At 34.5% G+C, this 18,112-nt stretch overlaps 1 protein-coding gene across 1 annotated transcript; it reads left to right on the top strand.

Moving 5' to 3' along the window:
- Positions 1-170: 170 nt before the first annotated feature.
- pcmtd1 (protein-L-isoaspartate (D-aspartate) O-methyltransferase domain containing 1) lies at positions 171-17,948 on the top strand. Its single transcript, XM_058765106.1, has 7 exons — positions 171-390; positions 741-890; positions 8,592-9,080; positions 10,307-10,409; positions 12,057-12,228; positions 13,358-13,481; positions 15,201-17,948. The coding sequence occupies exons 3-7, from the start codon at positions 8,774-8,776 to the stop codon at positions 15,572-15,574; spliced, it is 1,080 nt and encodes a 359-aa protein (XP_058621089.1). The 5' UTR covers positions 171-390; positions 741-890; positions 8,592-8,773; the 3' UTR covers positions 15,575-17,948.
- Positions 17,949-18,112: the final 164 nt, after the last annotated feature.

Raw genomic sequence — 18,112 nt, 5'->3', positions numbered from 1 at the left:
TGTCCCGCCTTCTCCGAATCGCTATTTGCTATGCTAGCTACGTCAATATGAACGACTCCTACACTGTCCAATCGCTGACCGCCTTTGTAGCCTACTAGCCAATCCTTGCTCAGGTAGGCGGGACGTGTGTGATACAGGTGGGGGCGGGGAATAACCGCTGTCTTCTTGTACAAACATTAGAATGAAACGGGTAGAGTGGCATTTAGACGACGTTGCTTTACGTAGTGGCCTAGAAATTGTCTCCAATTACCCATATTTTGTGAATATAATTAATACGTGTTATATTTTAGCTGTTTTATTTTCATTCAACTGCTTTTGAAGATGATATCGCTATTTTAATCGAGTGCTCAGACCGCTACTGAAGACACGCGGCGACTGTTTTGTCACGTGGTACGTGTTACTTTTTTCAGCGCTGGTTTAGATGGACTAATCACATTCTTTTGTGATTAATTGTTAGGCGAATGGAATTCAATCCTTTTTTTTTATAAATGCATGAAGCATATTTGTAAACATAAATCCTTGGTATGAACAGATGCAAACGATTATACATTTCTATTTACAAATGCCTCCGATATCGAGCTGATATTTTAATGCAGCTCAATAGAACTTCAGCTTTTTGGGCTTCAGGGAGCCCCCTGGAGGACTATCATAAGAACCAGTTATTAGCCAACAGCATTTGCAGTCTAATGTCCGCAGCCTCGTTTCTGTGAACCATGTGACGTGTGTTTACATCCTCTCAGCTGTTCCTCGAGAAAAACAGCGCTGGATCTTCAACGCCACGAAAATCTATACATCGCACAACAACATTGCGCTCAAAAACACCAACTCTAATGTGCATCCAGCGTGTTTTGCTCGTGCAAAGCCTGAGACTGATTCATGGCTTTACAAAGGTCAGTGAACATTGTTATTCCGCAGAGATGATGCCGACATTTTTGTTTTGTTGCTTTGCGTTGATCTGCTCAAGCTGAGGAAGATGTACATGTGGCCGACATTTAAATGCAAGCCTGCTAACTTGGTTTAACGCATGCGAAAAATGCCAAAATGGCTATTTTGAAGAATGCACAAATGTTTTATTGTCTATTAAGAGGTTTGTCGTGCCAAGTCGATCACAATGCCTCCGTCTTACTGGTTTTCCTAGTCCTGCAGCGTTTAAATGTCATCTAACAGCATGGGTTTAGAAACCGAATAACTAGAGGTTTGTTTTTCCGTCGGTCTCAGCTTATTTTCATCTGAATTACAAACTAGTTCAGAAATTCAGAGGTGTTTTATCCAGATGCTGCAAGTTTACTAATACTTGTAAGAAAATAATAACAATAGCAGTACAACAACGGTCTCTGAACCTTTATTTCATAACAACTTCCTTTTTAGATATATTTTGCTTGACGCTTTTGTTCATTACACAACACGCATAATAACAAAGGCCGGATGCGCGACGCACCGGGAGTTTTTTTGTTCATAAATATTTTAAATGTCAAGTGTTATTGCATAACCTTTATTGTTAATTAGATCTGTAGAGTTATTGAATTTAATATATGCATGCAAGTCCTGCTTGAGAGATTATGGCGGATCTAAACATGCGAAACGCTTACATTTTCTCTCTTGCTGCTTGATTTTGATTATACTACCACATCTGATTGTGTCAGGTATACCGTATAGATTTAATGCGCATTGCACACGTCGCTTAACTGAGTTTTGTTGTAACGCAGTGCGGATGTGTGTTGTTTTATAAGTGCGTCGTGAACTGTAGATGTGTGCGCGTGTGGACGCAGCGATCATGTCGCGCGGTTCGCCGCCGTCCACATCAATGTGCGTCGAAAGTAAACAAACAAACGACCGAAAGCGTCGCAAATACGGATTTTCTTTCCACTATCGACGACAACATGAGCCAGAATACAAAATTGATTATTATATAACGTTTTGGCGTCATATTTGTATAGAGACTCGCGTTGTTGTGATGTTATGGCAGCTGCTTGAAAATTTATTCCTTGCAACTAACTAGTTAAGTTAAGCTACTAGTATCTATTTTATGATTACAAGTGAGCAATTTAACACTGACTATTATATATTTTAAGTTTCACATTAACTGCTTATTAAATACCAGTCCATATTCATATAGCCTACTAGTAGGCCTGCTTTTTTATTTTTACTGTTCACTAGCTACTATCAACTTTTTCCACAATATAAGTAATTTGCCATTGAGCTCTACTTACAGAATGGAATGGCTGCTTTATAGTACAATTAAAAATCTTACCACAAACGTTGGATCCAGCCATGCTAAAACTTCTCTCTCCTCCACAATTTTGGTGTTGATATCCAAACTGTCAACTTATTCTTAATTTTCTTCCATTTTACTATCGTTAATAATAATAATAATAATAATAAAAATGAACAGAGTTTATTGAATTATCTCTTTTGCGTCTTTCTCTGTGCTTCGTCTGACCAGCACAAACGTTACCAAACTGCTTCACAACCTCCCGTGAAACCTATTCCTCCTTATCTGTAACTTGTGAAGATATAATTAGAAGATTAAACCACAAGAGCAAGCATTGCAGAAACATGAATAATATAAAAAAAATTAATATTCATGAAAATGTACAAATGATAAATGAATATGGAAGAAAATAAAAGCAGCATAAATGTATGTTTGCTCTCTGTACGCACACGTTGCCCTTTATAATGTATATCTTTCACACTAGAGTCTTGACTAGTGTCTATTTGTTTGCTAGTACTAGGAAAACTGGAATAGACACTAGTAACTTTTTGAATATTTCTAACAATATAAATACAGGTAACAAAACTATATACTCTAGTAAGTTGTAAGGAATGAATATTAATATATTTTGCCACATTTATTTTGGCTTTAATGTAGGGCTGTGCAATTAATCGAAATTGATTATCATGCGCATCTCGTCAGTAAAGCCGGTTCCGTGATTGGTAGTAAATCGCCATCACCTGTTTTCAGATGGAGCGGCATTTACTACACAGAGCTGTAGTTCACTGACAAGCTAGGCAATATAGTGTTCATAATCACAGATGAATCTCCTTCGATTATGAATGCGATATTGCCTAGCTTGTCAGTGAGCTACTTTAATGCACAAAGTTATGTCAATTATTATAATTATTTTAATCTTACAGTCATGTAAAGGTCATATTTCACCGCAAAATAAATAAGAAATTATGAATAGAGTTTTGCATTTCAGGAAGGCCTTAATGCTTGCTTTTCTTTAGTCAAACTATAATTTCTATTATAAAATAAAAATTATTTTATTATATTATTATTATTCAGTGAATCTCATGAAAAAGGTCAAGGTCACATTTCACCACAAAATCCAAAAAAAGTAAAGAATAAATACTTAAATACTGTGTGTGTGTGTGTGTATAGTTTGGGTTTAAATATGACCTGAGCATTTATTATTAGTATTGTTATGTGCCCTGCAGGTCGGGTCATGCTTTATTTGTGTGTTGGGTTTCTCTCTGTGATGACACAGTTCTTCTTATTGAGTCCTGGAATAAATCTGCTGAGAGTTTTTGGCTTCCGCTTTCACTGGGTCAGACAAACAGTGCAGGAGTCAACATGAGGCCTTCAGCTTCCATTTAAAATATAGGCTATTTACACACACCATGTGTGCTCATGAAACACAGCAGTCTGAGACAGACAGGACAGCTGTGCATTATAACGGGTGGCTGACGTGAAGTTTCAGCTGATGACGTTTTTTCAGAAATAATGAGGACTATGAAAATCAGACAAAGTAGGCCTGCTTTATTTTAAGTTTTATCTTCACTTGAAAAGCACAGAGGAATTGTAAACAAATTAGTTCTGGCCGAGCATCAGTGTTCTGTGATAAATTTGCAATTATGCAACCAGCAAGTTTAAACATGTTAATAATGGATCAGCTCAGCCTTATAACAAATTGTTCCAGTTCATTGTTCCGCTTCCAGTATTAATTCCACAACAATCCAGCAGTTACTCAACTTAGCTACAAAACCAGTTAGCAATGGCATGAAAACCAGAATTCTGGTTTTAAATCCAATATTAACGGCTTCATTGGTTTATAGTGTTATAAACAGCACTCCACGTCTGTTTGTTAGAAAGAAAGAGTGCTCATGTGCCGTTCTCTTTTGTAAGTTGTATACTGATGTACAGAGAGTCTCTGTAGGGTTGCAATCAGGTCTTGTACAAAACAGAGTAGGAGGTTTGACCCAGATCCCTCCCTGCAGTATTTTTAGTGCAGGAGACTAAAAGGGCAGCGTTACAGGAAAAGGCTGAAAAGGAAGGCATATGCAGAAAAAAAAGGAACAAGAAAATAAGAGGGATGTAGACATATATTTAAAACCCTGTGAAATCAAAACGTGGGTTTTGTGGCTTTTGGTCCATGTCTGTTAGTGTTTAGGTCATTAAAATATGGACACAATTCACTTTAATTAAAAACGTGCATTTATAGTTTTCACTCTTTCAGGAGCAAAAATACTGATGACATCATGTTGCACAAAAGGGCGTGTCCAAATTTTTTGTCCAATCAAATGCTCTCTATAAATGTACGGAGCATCTAAAGTGACATTTGCAGGAAAAAAAAAACCCCAGAGACTTTCATACATGCATGAAAAACTAAAAAAAAAAAAAAAAAAAATCAATAAATAAGAAATGTTGTTGTTTTTGAAATATGTCCCTTATATGCTCACCAAGGCTGCATTTATTTGATCAGAAACACAGTAAAAACAGTAATATTGTGAAATCTTATTTAAAATGACGAACTTCTATTTGAATATATTGGGCTGCTTAATATTTTTGTGGAAAACGTAATGTATTTATAGGATTGTTTGATGAATAGAAAGTGCAAAAGAACAGCATTTATTTACTTTTGCAACATTATAAATGCCCTTACTTTTGCTTTTGATGAATTTAATGCATCCTTGCTGAATAGCAGTTAGTTCAAATAGTATTAAAATTTCAGTTTTACTGCTTTACTGTATTAAATTTATGTTGTATTTACTGTATTTAAAAAATGCAGCCTTGGTGAGAATAAGAATCAATAAAAAGCATTAAAACACAAAATGAGGAAATATGAATTATTCCTAATTTTTGCATAGACAGTGAATATAAAACCCTGTTTTCCTGTGCACTTTGGAAAATGTTCTTTTTTGCATGTGAAAATCTCTGGGTTTTCTTGCAAATCTGTAGTTTGACATCTGCAATTGTCACTTTGAGGGCTCTGTAAGAATGAGAACAACTCATCCTTCTAATCCTAGCTTGTTTCTGACTAGCTATTGCAAGTAGAAAATCGCTATTTATTGGTCGTGGTGTAAACTAAAGCCTGTTTGCTTTTTAAAAACGATGTAAAAATACATATATTACAAAAAGGGATGAGTTCTTCAATTTCAATAGGAAGTATGTCAACACAGAAAATGAAACCGATTTAATGGGTTCTTTTTTTCGATGGATGGTTCTTTGCAAAGCAATCCCTAATTGGACTGGAGAATGGAGACATTTCGATGTACAGTAATTGGGCTTTTCTTGAACTCACTGAACCGTTGTAAGTAAATAAGCCTCATGTTTGTTTGTTTAAATCCAGATCTAGTTCAGGTTCATAAAAATCCTTCAGGTTACAGAACTTCGGCTTAACTCAATTACCAGACATGCAAATTCTGATACTTTGTAAATGTCCTGTCTGCAGCCCAAATGCCACTTTCAGACTTGCTTTGCGCTTGCTTTCAAAGCCTGTTCAGTTGTTAAATGCATAGCATTTCTAGGAAGCAGACTTTCAGATGTCCTAATTAATAACTGTTTTGTTGCTTTGGCATTTATTATATTTATCATTTGAGATGGGTCGTAAGACTTTAGGCTTGGACTTCTGCTGTTTTCTGTAGTATTAAAGCTGCTAGCATCAGAAAGGTGACGTCATCAATAGTAATTGCATCCTTGAGGCATATCAAGATACTGTATCTTTTATTTGCATCACTATTATTATTATTCTTGCTCATACTTACGTTTAGGGATTTGAACAAACTTCTAAGTCATAAACTTGGAAAATTGGCACATAACACGTTTGGAACTGTTAGTGCTATGAATGATTCATCAAATCAGATGTCTTGTTGAGTAGAGATGTGATTACTCTAAGTGGTCAAATTTACAATTTTTAGTTGGAGGAACATAAAACTGGTATTAAAAAAAAACTGCATTAACAATCAAAATTTTGAGGTTAAAAATATTTTTTTTTTAATGTTTAAGAAAAATATTTTGTGCTCATGAAGACTACATTTATTTGATCAAGAAATACAGAAATATTATTACAATTTAAAATGATCATTTTTAATTTAAATACATCTACAAATGTAATTTATTTCTGTGACAGCAAAGCTGAATTTTTCTTCAATCATCAGTGACGCATGGTACTTCAGAGATCATTCTAATATGCTGAATTGCTGCTCAAAAAATATTATAATGTTGAAAACAGCTGTGCTTTTTTGGAAACTGATACATTTTTCTCAGGATTCTTTGATGAATAGCATATAACATTATAAATGTCTTTACTTACTGTCACTTTTGACTTTTGATCAATGTATATATAAGTGCTGTCAAATGATTAATCGCATACAAAAAAGTTTTTGTTTGCATAATATATGCATGTTCTGTGTATATTTATTATGTATATATAAATACACACACATACAGTATATATTTTGAAAATATTAACATGTCTATTTATTCATTATAATTAAATATTTAATATGTAAACAACCTATTTTTCTGAAATATATACATGCATTAGGGGTTTAGCGATAATCAATTAATCTAATGCATCGCAATTCTCTCTGAAATTGATTCTGAAATTGATTCTGAGCTTAGTTTTTATATTTTTATAACTATATATATATATATATATATATATATTTTTATATATATATATATATATTATATATATATATATATTATATTTTATATATATTATATATATATATATATATATATATATATATATATATATATATATATATATATATATATATATATATATATATATATATATATAATTAATCTAATGCATCGCAATTCTCTGAAATTGATTCTGAAATTGATTCTGAGCTTAGTTTTTATATATATATATATATATATATTAACAGAAATATATTAAATGAATTAAACTATAATTTAAAATTATAATAAACAAACAAATACATATTATAAAAATAGACAAACAATAAATGCATTAAACTATACATTACAATTATAGCAAATGAATAAATCATATAAATGAAAAACTTCAAATAATGAATAAAACACAAATATAACAAATACATTAAATTATGAATTAAAATGCTCCATCGGGACAAGACCACGGAATCAGATAAGCCCTTTACACAATCTGACGTGGCTGCGGTTGGAATTGAACTGCTGGTTTCGTCTGGTCAGAGGAGAACTGGCCCCCCGACTGAGCCTGGTTTCTCCCAAGGTTTTTTTCTCCATTCTGTCTCAGAGGGAGTTTTGGTTCCTTGCCGCTGTCGCCTCTGGCTTGCTCAGTTGGGGACACTTAATTTCTAGCAATTATCGTCAATTTGATTTCACAGATACTATTTAAACTAAACTGAGCTAGACAAAGACATCTCTGAATTCAATAATGAAATGCCATTAACTGAAAATTGAGTGTTTAATCTTATCATTATACGTTACTGACACTCTGTCCTCCAATTTGATACTGTTAAGTGCTTTGACACAATCTGTATTGTTAAAAGCGCTATATAAATAAAGATGACATGACTTGACTTGACTTTTAACGGCAGATGGCACTGCATGCTTTAGAAACAGCTTGCTTTCAGTTCCTTACACACACACACCACTTGAACTTAAAATAATCATTCATAAAGTTCAAAAAGGTTGAAGCGAATTACAAGAGTGTTCACAGTGGATTGTTTACATTAATCTTGTGTCATAAAAGCAGAGGTGCAAGTACATTTAACCACTCAGTTGAACGCACTTCGTGTGCATTTGAGTGTGGAGTTAAAAACTAGCCTAGAGCGCCATCTGCTGTTAAAAACTAAGTTCAGAATCGATTCAAGAGAGAATCGCGATGCATTAGGAAAATCACAGAATCGATCCATTAATCGATTTATCGTTACACTCCTAACATACGTGTGTGTGTGTGTGTGTGTATTTTTATATACATAATAAATATACACAGCACGCATACATGTATTATGTAAACAAACTTTTACTTTGCATGCAATTAATCGTTTGACAACACTAATAACAAAAAATGGGTTGTTAAATTTCATCTAATAAAGATGGTCGAAAAAAGGTTGAAAAGATTTTTTTGTCGCGCCAGTGCTTTGTCTAATTGATTGTTTTGGCATTTTGTTTATTTTATTATCATCTGTGACATACAATAAGACTTCAGACTTTCTGCAATATTAAAGCAGTTCGCATCAGGCAGGTAACATCAGGTACATGCAACACCGAGCTGAAGAATCAAAGCCGGCAGGTATCAGGTGGCATGGCGGCTCTCACGCAGCATGGCTCTTGTTTTCAGGAGAGAAGGGTAAACTGAAATGTGAGTGAGAGAGATCTAAACCGTCACCTTTTGTTTTTCAATCCTCAGCTCTTGGCGTAGATGAGAATGGTCTGAGGTGATTTGTGTGGGACACAGGCATCACGACTGGGCATCCCTGCGGAGAATCACTCCAGCGCTTTCATCTGGATGTGAGGACCGGTCTAGTTATCCGTCTCTCACCTCCTCTGCATTTTTTTTTTTTTGGTTTGTTTCTTTTCTCGGAGGGGATCATGGGGGGAGCAGTCAGCGCTGGGGAGGACAACGACGATTTGATAGACAACCTGAAGGAAGCGCAGTACATCCGCACAGACCGTGTGGAGCAGGCCTTTAGGGCCATAGACCGCGGAGATTATTACCTGGACGGCTACAGAGACAATGCCTACAAGGATCTGGCGTGGAAGCACGGGAATATACACCTGTCAGCGCCGTGTATCTACTCTGAGGTGATGGAAGCCCTGAAACTCCAGCAGGATTTGTCTTTCCTGAACCTCGGCAGCGGCACGGGATACCTGAGCACCATGGTGGGCCTGATCATAGGTGAGAACCACTCTAATGATATATCTAGAGGATCGAGAAAACAAGACAGTAAAGGAAACAGCCGATAATGAGGATAGAATTTATTTTTCATTTTATTTTAATAAAAAAATTATGATAATAATAATAATAATAATAATAAAAATAGTAGTAGTATTAGTCAAAATAAAATAAAAAAATGATTAGAAGTAGAAATAATAAACTTGCACACAATGATAAAGACTATTTTAGGACCAATCAGAGTTTAGCATTTTATGTGTAATTTTATTTCATTTAAGTCGCTTAAATCAGCTTTTTGTCCATCAGCCTCTTGCCAACTGAGACCAGAGGAAGTGTTTTTTTTGTTTTTGTTTGAACATTGTGCGTAATAGTAATTTCACTTTTGAATTATATTTAGTTAATAAATCTTTTATTTGCATCACTGTCGTTCTTGTTAAATTTTAGGGATTTAAACAAACATAAATGTTGGTGCTACAGATATGAATGACTCAAATCACGCAACTTGTTGAGTAGAGAATGTGATATTACTTTAAGTGATCGGATTTATGATTTTTAGTTGGATAAACATAAAAAGTGTTTTAAAAATCTCACATAATACTGTACATTAACATTTAAAAGTTTAGGGTCAGTTATATTTTTTTTAAATAAAATTCTCACCAAGGCTGTATTTATTTGATTAAAAAATAGTTAAAATTGTAAAATATTATTACAATTTGACTGTTTACTATTGTAATATATTTTAAAATATAATTTATCCCTGTGATGCAAAGCTGAATTTTCAGCATCATTACTCCAGTCTTCAGTGTCACATGATCCTTCAGAAATCATTCTAAAATGCTGATTTGCTGCTCAAGAAACATTTATTGTACTGATTCATATTTTTGTGGAAACCATAATACCCATTTTTTTATGATTCTTTGATAAAGTTCAATGAACAGTTTAATCCATCTAAATGCAACTAATTTAATGCATCCTCACTTAATAAAAGTATTAATTTCCATTAAAAAAAGCTATGCAAGATACTGCATAGTAGCACAGTGGCAAGTTTTGTAAAAAAAAAAAAAAAAAATTATTCAGAATATTTAACTTTTGGTGTGTTATTGTCTGGAAATGTTAATATTTCAATGAAATACCATGGAATGTGACTGATAGTAATTAAAATGTATATTTTAATTAATAAAATGTATAGAATAATAGCAGTGATTCTTGTTGATTATTATTATTTGCAGGTCCGTTTGGAGTAAATCATGGTGTTGAGCTACACAAGGATGTGGTGGAGTATGCAAAAGAAAGACTTGATGATTTCATTAAAAACAGCGACAGCTTTGACAGGTATGTTCAATTCTTATTTTGCATTGTTTCTATAGATCGAAGTGTGAGTGTAAATATTCTATTTGAAAAAGTGCTAGATTTGTTACACAAAAGCGCTCTGTTTCAATTGGCAGCCGCCTCCAGGAAGGCAAACAGAGATTGGAGCGAGCAACAGTAGTCCTGCCGCAGTTCTGTGGTTAACTTCAAAGATCGCTGTGATTTGAACTTTGATTTACTCAGCCCTGCCCATTAATCTTCCATGTGACACGGAGGATGCATTAGCGAATCCCGAACCGCAGTCTCAATGAATAAATACTTCAAGCGGCCGTCAGCTCTCTGCGGTCTGCTGAGCCATTCACACACCTGCGGGAACACCTGTCACAGACAGAAGCGCTAGCTCAGAAGGTCCACTTCAGCATCGCACACGCAACCAGATATCCCTGAACTCATTTGCCGCTTGCAAACATCTGTTTTCGTCATGCACCAGAGCAAGCGGCGTTATTGAGGTCAGGAGAGAGCTGTAATGACGTATCAGACAAAGCACTGACGCTATTAAACAAGCCATAAAAGCATGTTTCATAACAGAAGGCCATGTGCCCAAAGGTTGCTTAATCAATGTTCAGAGCTCGATATCTGTTTCACGTCTTGTTGAGTCTATGACTACTCAATAAAACTGCTGCTAAGCAAATAAAAACACGTATGGACTGATGCTAATAATATGCTCAATATCAGATTGCTCTTGGCATCGTGTCAGTTCTCTAGCAGTTAAGGAAGGAAAATAGCTTTTTATTCAATCATGAAAATGGATTCTTACATTTTCTGAAGGAAATGCGAATTTACTTGCCTGTGCAAAACACGCTGACATAATACTAGGCTGTTGTTAGTGCATTGCTATTTGGTTGCTATGTGGTTCTTTCGTTGTCACGTTAGTGATAACTCAGATTATATAGCTTGTTGAAAAGAGGTGTGCTATTACTTCTAAACAATTTGAAAAGCAATTTTTGCCTGGCAGACATTAAATCTTGCAAAACACCTGCACATTTAGAGGCTAGAATATTGTAGAGACACAAGGTGTTCTGTTTTGTCTATTAAAATAAAAAATAATCTTCATTTTTTTTTTTTGTGCCTACATTGCCTACAAACACACACTGTATATATTTAATTTTTTATTTTAATACAATTTTACTCTTTATTTTTAATTTATTTTAAAAGTTACTCTTTTTAAATGTAATAATTTTAATCTCTATTCATTTTTAATTTTTATTTTAAAATAGTCTTGTTTCATTGCAAAATATAATTATTGTGAACATTTTTTTATTTTTATTTTTTATTAATGACTATACAGTTCTTGAAACTACTGGAATCACAAATATAATTGTGGTTAAATAAATGAACTTATTGATGCTCCCAGCTTTTGCTAATAAAACAATAAAAAAGAAAACATGCAGGTTTATTAAAATTACAGCAGAACATGCCGGACAAAATATTATAGTTTATGAAATAGTCTGAAAACTAAAGTTTGAAAACGCCCTAGAAACTGCATAGTGGCACACTAAACTCAACTGGAACATGTTAGAAACCACATAGCTGTGAGATTGGTGAAAATGTAGAAGTTGTTTTGTAGATGTTGTAGAAATGACTATGAATGTTATCAATGTGTCCTTTCAGGTTTGAGTTCTGTGAACCACACTTTGTGGTGGGGAATTGTCTGGAGATTTCCTCAGACAGTCATCAGTACGACCGCATCTACTGCGGCGCTGGAGTTCAGAAGGACCACGAGAACTACATGAAAATCCTGCTGAAAGTCGGAGGAATTTTGGTCATGCCTATAGAGGATCAGGTAAAACACAGGATGATACATACAGTGGCCCTAAACAAAGGTAGGAGACTTCAGTCACACTTACAAATATCTGAATGTCATTAGACCACAAAATCCCAACCCACATCTGTGATCAGATCTCTTCAAAATTACTCAAATAAATTAATAATATTAAAAATAAACCAATAAAAATTACTAAAGCGCATAACAAAATAACTACAATTAAAACTGAAATAAAATAAAAAAACCTAAATCTTATTCATATTAATAAATAAATATTATATAAACAAGACTAAAGCAATAATAAAAGTAAGTAACCACAGCTGTGGTTCCACCAAGGACAAACAAAAAGTCACACAGTACTGACTCTATTCATTTTACACTGTTATCATTTCAAGCCGAACAAATGTCTTTTTGTGAAATGTTTTGCTTGACAAGTGTACTTTTGCATTTTATTCCAAATAAATGCCACTTCACTCATTCAGTTATTTGTAAGTGTGCAAATACATTTTGGTGTAGTAGAAATTGGAATGATAAAAGCCTTGGCTAAACTACAGTATATACAGCTGCTTGGAGAAAGACTATAAAAATGCATCTTTTATTGTCTGTGTTTGGCATCTAAAGTTCTCAATGAGAAATTTGTTAAAATTGCCATTTTAATGCAATATTTGGTCCCACTTTATATTAGGTGGCCTTAACTGCTATGTACTTACATCAAAAAATAAGTACAATGTACTTACTGTGTTCATATTATATTGCAAAACACTTTTGCTGCTATTGAGGTGGGATACGGGTGAGGTTAGGTACAGGTTTGGTGGTATGGGTAGGTTTAAGGGTGGGTTAAAGTGTAAGGTATGGGTCAACAGTGTAACTATAAATGTAATTACATGCAGGTATTTTAAAAATATATAATTACAATGTAAAACCATGTATGTACACAATAAGTACATTGTACCAAATAATTAATTAAAATGTAAGTACATCGTAGTTGAGGCCACCTAATATAAAGTGGGACCCAATATTTATACGGTTATATAAATGCATGATATTGTAGAATAATAATAGTAACTTTTATGATCCTGTTGAGCTTCCATGTCTTGCATGGAATGTATGAGCTCTTTATTAGTCGAGTGTTTGTGTGCTTCTGCAGCTGACTCAGATCACCAGAACCGGTCAGAGCTCCTGGGAGAGTAAGAATATCCTGGCGGTGTCATTTGCTCCTCTTGTTCAGCAGAGCAGGACAGACGGCTGCAAGCCTGAAGCTGTGGTGCTCCGTGAGTCTCCGCCTCTTTTATGACCTCACACTGTCCTGGCCAATCAGCTGCTGCTAGGGACAATGTTACAGACTGATTTATTGCAGATTCCATTACTAACCTGGTTCATTCAGAACAGTAAACAACACTACAGGCCAAACCTATAATTGTTTTTGGGTTTTTTCCATGCACTGGTCAGTCTTGAGATTTTTAGGCTATTTTGCTTCCATAACATGTCGTCTCTCAGACTAGTGGATAGAAAACATCCAAATTGCAGATTATAAAGAGTTTATTTTATTACATTTGCACCTGTAGATTTCAATTACCATAGACTTCTTTAAAGGCAGTATTTTTCAAAATGAGTTTTGTTTTCATGTAGTGAGACTCCACATCAGTAATGCCTGCATAACCAAATTTTGTTCATATATCATTCATCTGATTTAGAATTTATTTCTAAAAACATTGTGAAAATTATTATTATTATTATTATTATTTTCGCTGTTGTTGACAGATGCCCTTTGCACAACGGTGCTGTGTTGGCTATCGGCGCCAACAGTAAATGGATTTTATGGAATTTTTTTTTTTTTACAGTAGAATTTACAGTGGGAATTTATTTTTAACCACCCAGTTTTATTGATTGATTGATTAATTGAGTTGGGACTACATAAATCATTTTTTTTGCTTTAAGTAAACTTTTAACATTAACATTTTACATATTGAGTAAACCGTTTTGCATATTTAAGTAGGTTAGACATAAAGTACACTGTAAAAAAAAACATTAAATAAAACAAATTACCGAGTGTCTATTTACACTGTGCAAATAGCCCGCCTTGTTGGCAGAGGCTATTTACACTAACTCCGCCCACCAACGTGTGATTGAGCTTGTCAACACTACAAAAGACGGCTGTCAAACATCAGTTCCAGTAGCGTAGATGGTAAGTCGTGTGCTTTTTGACACATCAACCCGAGTTCGAATCCGCCTTTTGCTGAACTTTTCTTCTCCTTTTTAAATCTCATATCACATCGGTAAGGCATTTATTTTCAATAAAAATGAAGGAAATAATCAAAAAGTTCAAAATAAAGTATCGGGTAGGATTAGGGTGCAGATAATTGCCACTATTTGCAATAAGTAGAATAAAAAGCAGAAAATCCTGCTATTTTAACACAGTGTAAATAGAATCTATAGCTATTTCCACTGATTAACAAATTATTTCCGCTGCCAACAAATTATTAGATTGTTTTATAATAAGATATTATTTCAGTCTTTCTACTTTTAAAATTAAATTTTTTAACCCAATGTTACGTTTAGTAATTTATATAAAAAAATAAAAAAAAATAGTTTGAAAGTAAATCCTGAAAATTATTTTTTTCCCAGTGTAGAAACCAAACGCTAAGCACTTGTTGCTTAAACTCATTGTATTTATTTAACAAGCAACAGAAATCATTTTTTATTACAGTGTGGCTTAATCCAGTATCAGATTTCTATTCGGGAAATATGCAAATTAGCGCATATTTAATTAATTATGCCTCATTTGCATATGTAAGCATAACATTTCAAAACGGTTGTCTTATTGTACCGTGAATGATCAGCTTGCGCAGTGTAGTGATATCGATTCGTTTTTACCCATTCGTTTGACCTGTGGTGTCTTGCCTTCAGGTGTACGCTAATTAGTTGTGCACACAAATGAGATTTGAGAGAAACCTGTAGCCGTTAATCTGTATTATTCCTCCGCCCCTCAGCGCCGCTGTCCGTGAGGAGTCTTCAGGACCTGGCACGAATCTACATCCGCCGGACCCTCCGCAACCTGACCAACGAGGAGCACCCGGCCCGCAACAACACGCAGCGGTCGTCCCAGAAGCGCAAACGCAGGCGCTGCCGCCGCCGCCGCCGCATCAACACCTACGTGTTCGTGGGCAACCAGCTGATTCCTCAGCCCATGGACAGCGAGGAGGACGAATGCATCGAGGAGGAGAGCAAAGAGGAGGAGCAGGAGAAAGACATTGAGCCCGTCAAACCCGAGGAGCCGCGGGTCAACCATCTGAGAGACAAAATCCTGAGTCTGCCGCTGCCCGAGTCTCTGAAGGCGTACCTGCTGTACTACCGTGAGAAATAACACGCCGGCCCGTAGAAGCATTCATCAGCGGTGGTGGTTTTCTGCTTTCCTTCTCAGACTACTCAGTTTCATAGTTTTTTTGGATAATGTAGCATAATTTAAAGATTTAAACAGGGTTGGGCTGCGTTGGCCAGAGACGTCGGATTTGTTTGTGCTTGCTGTGTTTGTTCTAATGACTCATGATGTTGTAATATTCACATTTGGAATGTGATTTTTCACTTCAGAGGACCTTGGGGGTTTAGAAGCTTCTGGCTCACCTTGTTTGTATTGAGAAGATGTGAAGGAAACTCTTTTTCACAGGCTTGTGTTGTAAGACCAGCTGTTTGATGAAACCAGTAATGACAGTTTTCTTTCTTTTTTTGAATTATAGGGAGAATGAAAATTTGAGTCATTATTTTGGGATTGATTTTTGCCGCCTTTGATTCTCAGAAGCTTTCGGGAGTTTTCGCTGTTTATGATGCTAATGCTTTCGATATCTCTTTGGACTGTTTTAGTGAAGTTCATCTAGAGATGTTTTTTTTTGGCCTGTGTTTTGCATTTCTGTTTTTTTTTCTAGTCACATTTGTAAGTACTGATATTGAGCTGTCACTTAATAGATGATGTAATTTTTTTTCGAGTCGACCCGAAGTCCTAACGCTCCACTTTTCTGCTTGTGATCATAAAATGTAAGAGATGTCACTGTTTGTGTCGGTTTGTAATGGGTGATTTCTCACTGTCGTAACAACTTGTTTGCAATATATTGTCAGCATAAGAAATCTGTGGCTTAATTTCAGTTCTTCAGTTGATTGTAGAAGATTTTGTTACTCTGAAATGAAATATAATAGAATTGAAATCCGTCATGTTTGTCACATTTCCCAAAAATACACACAAATTGAGATATTGGAAAAAGACCCAAAGTATGTTTAATATATTCAGTAGATATTGTGTTTAAATTCATCTGAAAATTCATCATTTTTATGATGAAAAAATGTCATCATAAATATTGCATTTTATTTGTTTTAGTACTGCCCTGATTAAGCTATGTAGCATAACATATATTAAGATATATACAGTACTAAATCATTTTATTTATATAAATGATTCTGTGGAAAGGTTCTTAATATTGTGTGTCACCTCTGTTACTGTTTTGTGATGGTTGTGCATCTCTGGTTTGTCCCACAAAAGTCCCCCAGATCCATTTGAGTTCTTCCTCACAGTGGCTATAGTATGTTGAGATTCAGTTTTACCACTCAGGGACTGACAAAACCATCAGAAAAGATTTAAAACAGTCATTGATGCTTGAGAAAACCACACAATATCGCAACCCACACATGATATCAAGAACCAAGTATGTCAACTTTTCAACAGGATCTTTTGTGTAATTAAATTTACTTTGTGTTGTGAAATATACTGTACATGCCTGTTGTGCAGCCTTTTCAGGGCAGTACTAAATTTCTTTTTTTAAATTCCATTGTAAGATTTTATCTTAATACGATTTTAGTTTATTCCTAAAATAACTCCATGATGCCACAGCTATGAACCACAAATTGATAAACTGATGTTTTTGTTGTTGTTTTTTCTGAAAGAGGAAGACTGTAAATTTACTTGTGCTAAAATTAATTTGATCTTTTTTTTTTCTTTTTTTTTTTTTTTTTTTTTTTAGAAGTACGCTAGCACACATTAATGGACTTAAAAGCCACAAAAAAAAAAAATTTTATGGGGACTTTAAGCACCTTAAGTCATTGCCTATCTCCTGTTGTTCATGGAAATGATGGTGAGAGGGAAAATAGAATGTAAAGATAAAAACCAAAATGATTTTTCATATTTGGCCTTACTTGTTAAGGTACAGTATCTCTAATAGATCTACACCAGCACAGTCTAGAAACAATGTTTTCATCTTTTTAAACAGTATTGCACCAGCTTCAAATTCAAAGTGACTTCAAAATTCATAAAAGAGAGTTTCATGCGTTTTATTATTGAGACAGCAGGATGGCACATTACGTGTAAAATTTTATTAAACAAATTTTAATAGTTAACGTTGCCCTCCTGAAGATAAAGACCATTTATGACTATTTTCAGTCAATTGTGAAAATGCTCAAAGTGTTTGAGATATTGAGAGAAGAAACGACAGGCCATGCAGATTCTACATGAGCGGATCTTGTAATCATTTTCATTATTTTTCATATTGCTTATTGACTGTAAACCGGACCGTTTCTTGAGGTAAGAGCAGTTTGTCCGTTGAGTTTGTGATTGTTTGAACGTTTCATGAGATCTAATTCCGCAGCATGATGTCCTACAGACGCTCCCTGTCTTTTTCTTAAGTATGGTATATCACTGACTGTAATTTGATGCTATGTTTCTCTCCCATCTTTTCATTAAATATATTTATAGCCAACCTGTGATGTTTTTACTAAGATGGTATTGTCAATTGAGTTTTAGTGTCATTAAAAACTTCTGAAATTTTATATATATATATATATACATTACAAAAAAAAACATACATATATATATATATATATATATTTGACAAATCACTAAAAATTACTTGACAACCTGCAT

The sequence above is a fragment of the Onychostoma macrolepis genome, chromosome 24, assembly GCF_012432095.1.
Source record: "Onychostoma macrolepis isolate SWU-2019 chromosome 24, ASM1243209v1, whole genome shotgun sequence".
Lineage (NCBI taxonomy): Eukaryota > Metazoa > Chordata > Actinopteri > Cypriniformes > Cyprinidae > Onychostoma > Onychostoma macrolepis.
This window is presented reverse-complemented; position numbering and strand designations above follow the sequence as displayed.

Bases quoted from the DNA above. Each gene is read 5' to 3' on its own strand.
- pcmtd1 (XM_058765106.1), top strand. From the start codon at position 8,774: ATGGGGGGAGCAGTCAGCGCTGGGGAGGACAACGACGATTTGATAGAC. The intron at 12,229-13,357 runs GTAAAACACAGG...GTGCTTCTGCAG, and splicing joins TCATGCCTATAGAGGATCAG to CTGACTCAGATCACCAGAAC. The intron at 13,482-15,200 runs GTGAGTCTCCGC...TCCGCCCCTCAG, and splicing joins GCCTGAAGCTGTGGTGCTCC to CGCCGCTGTCCGTGAGGAGT.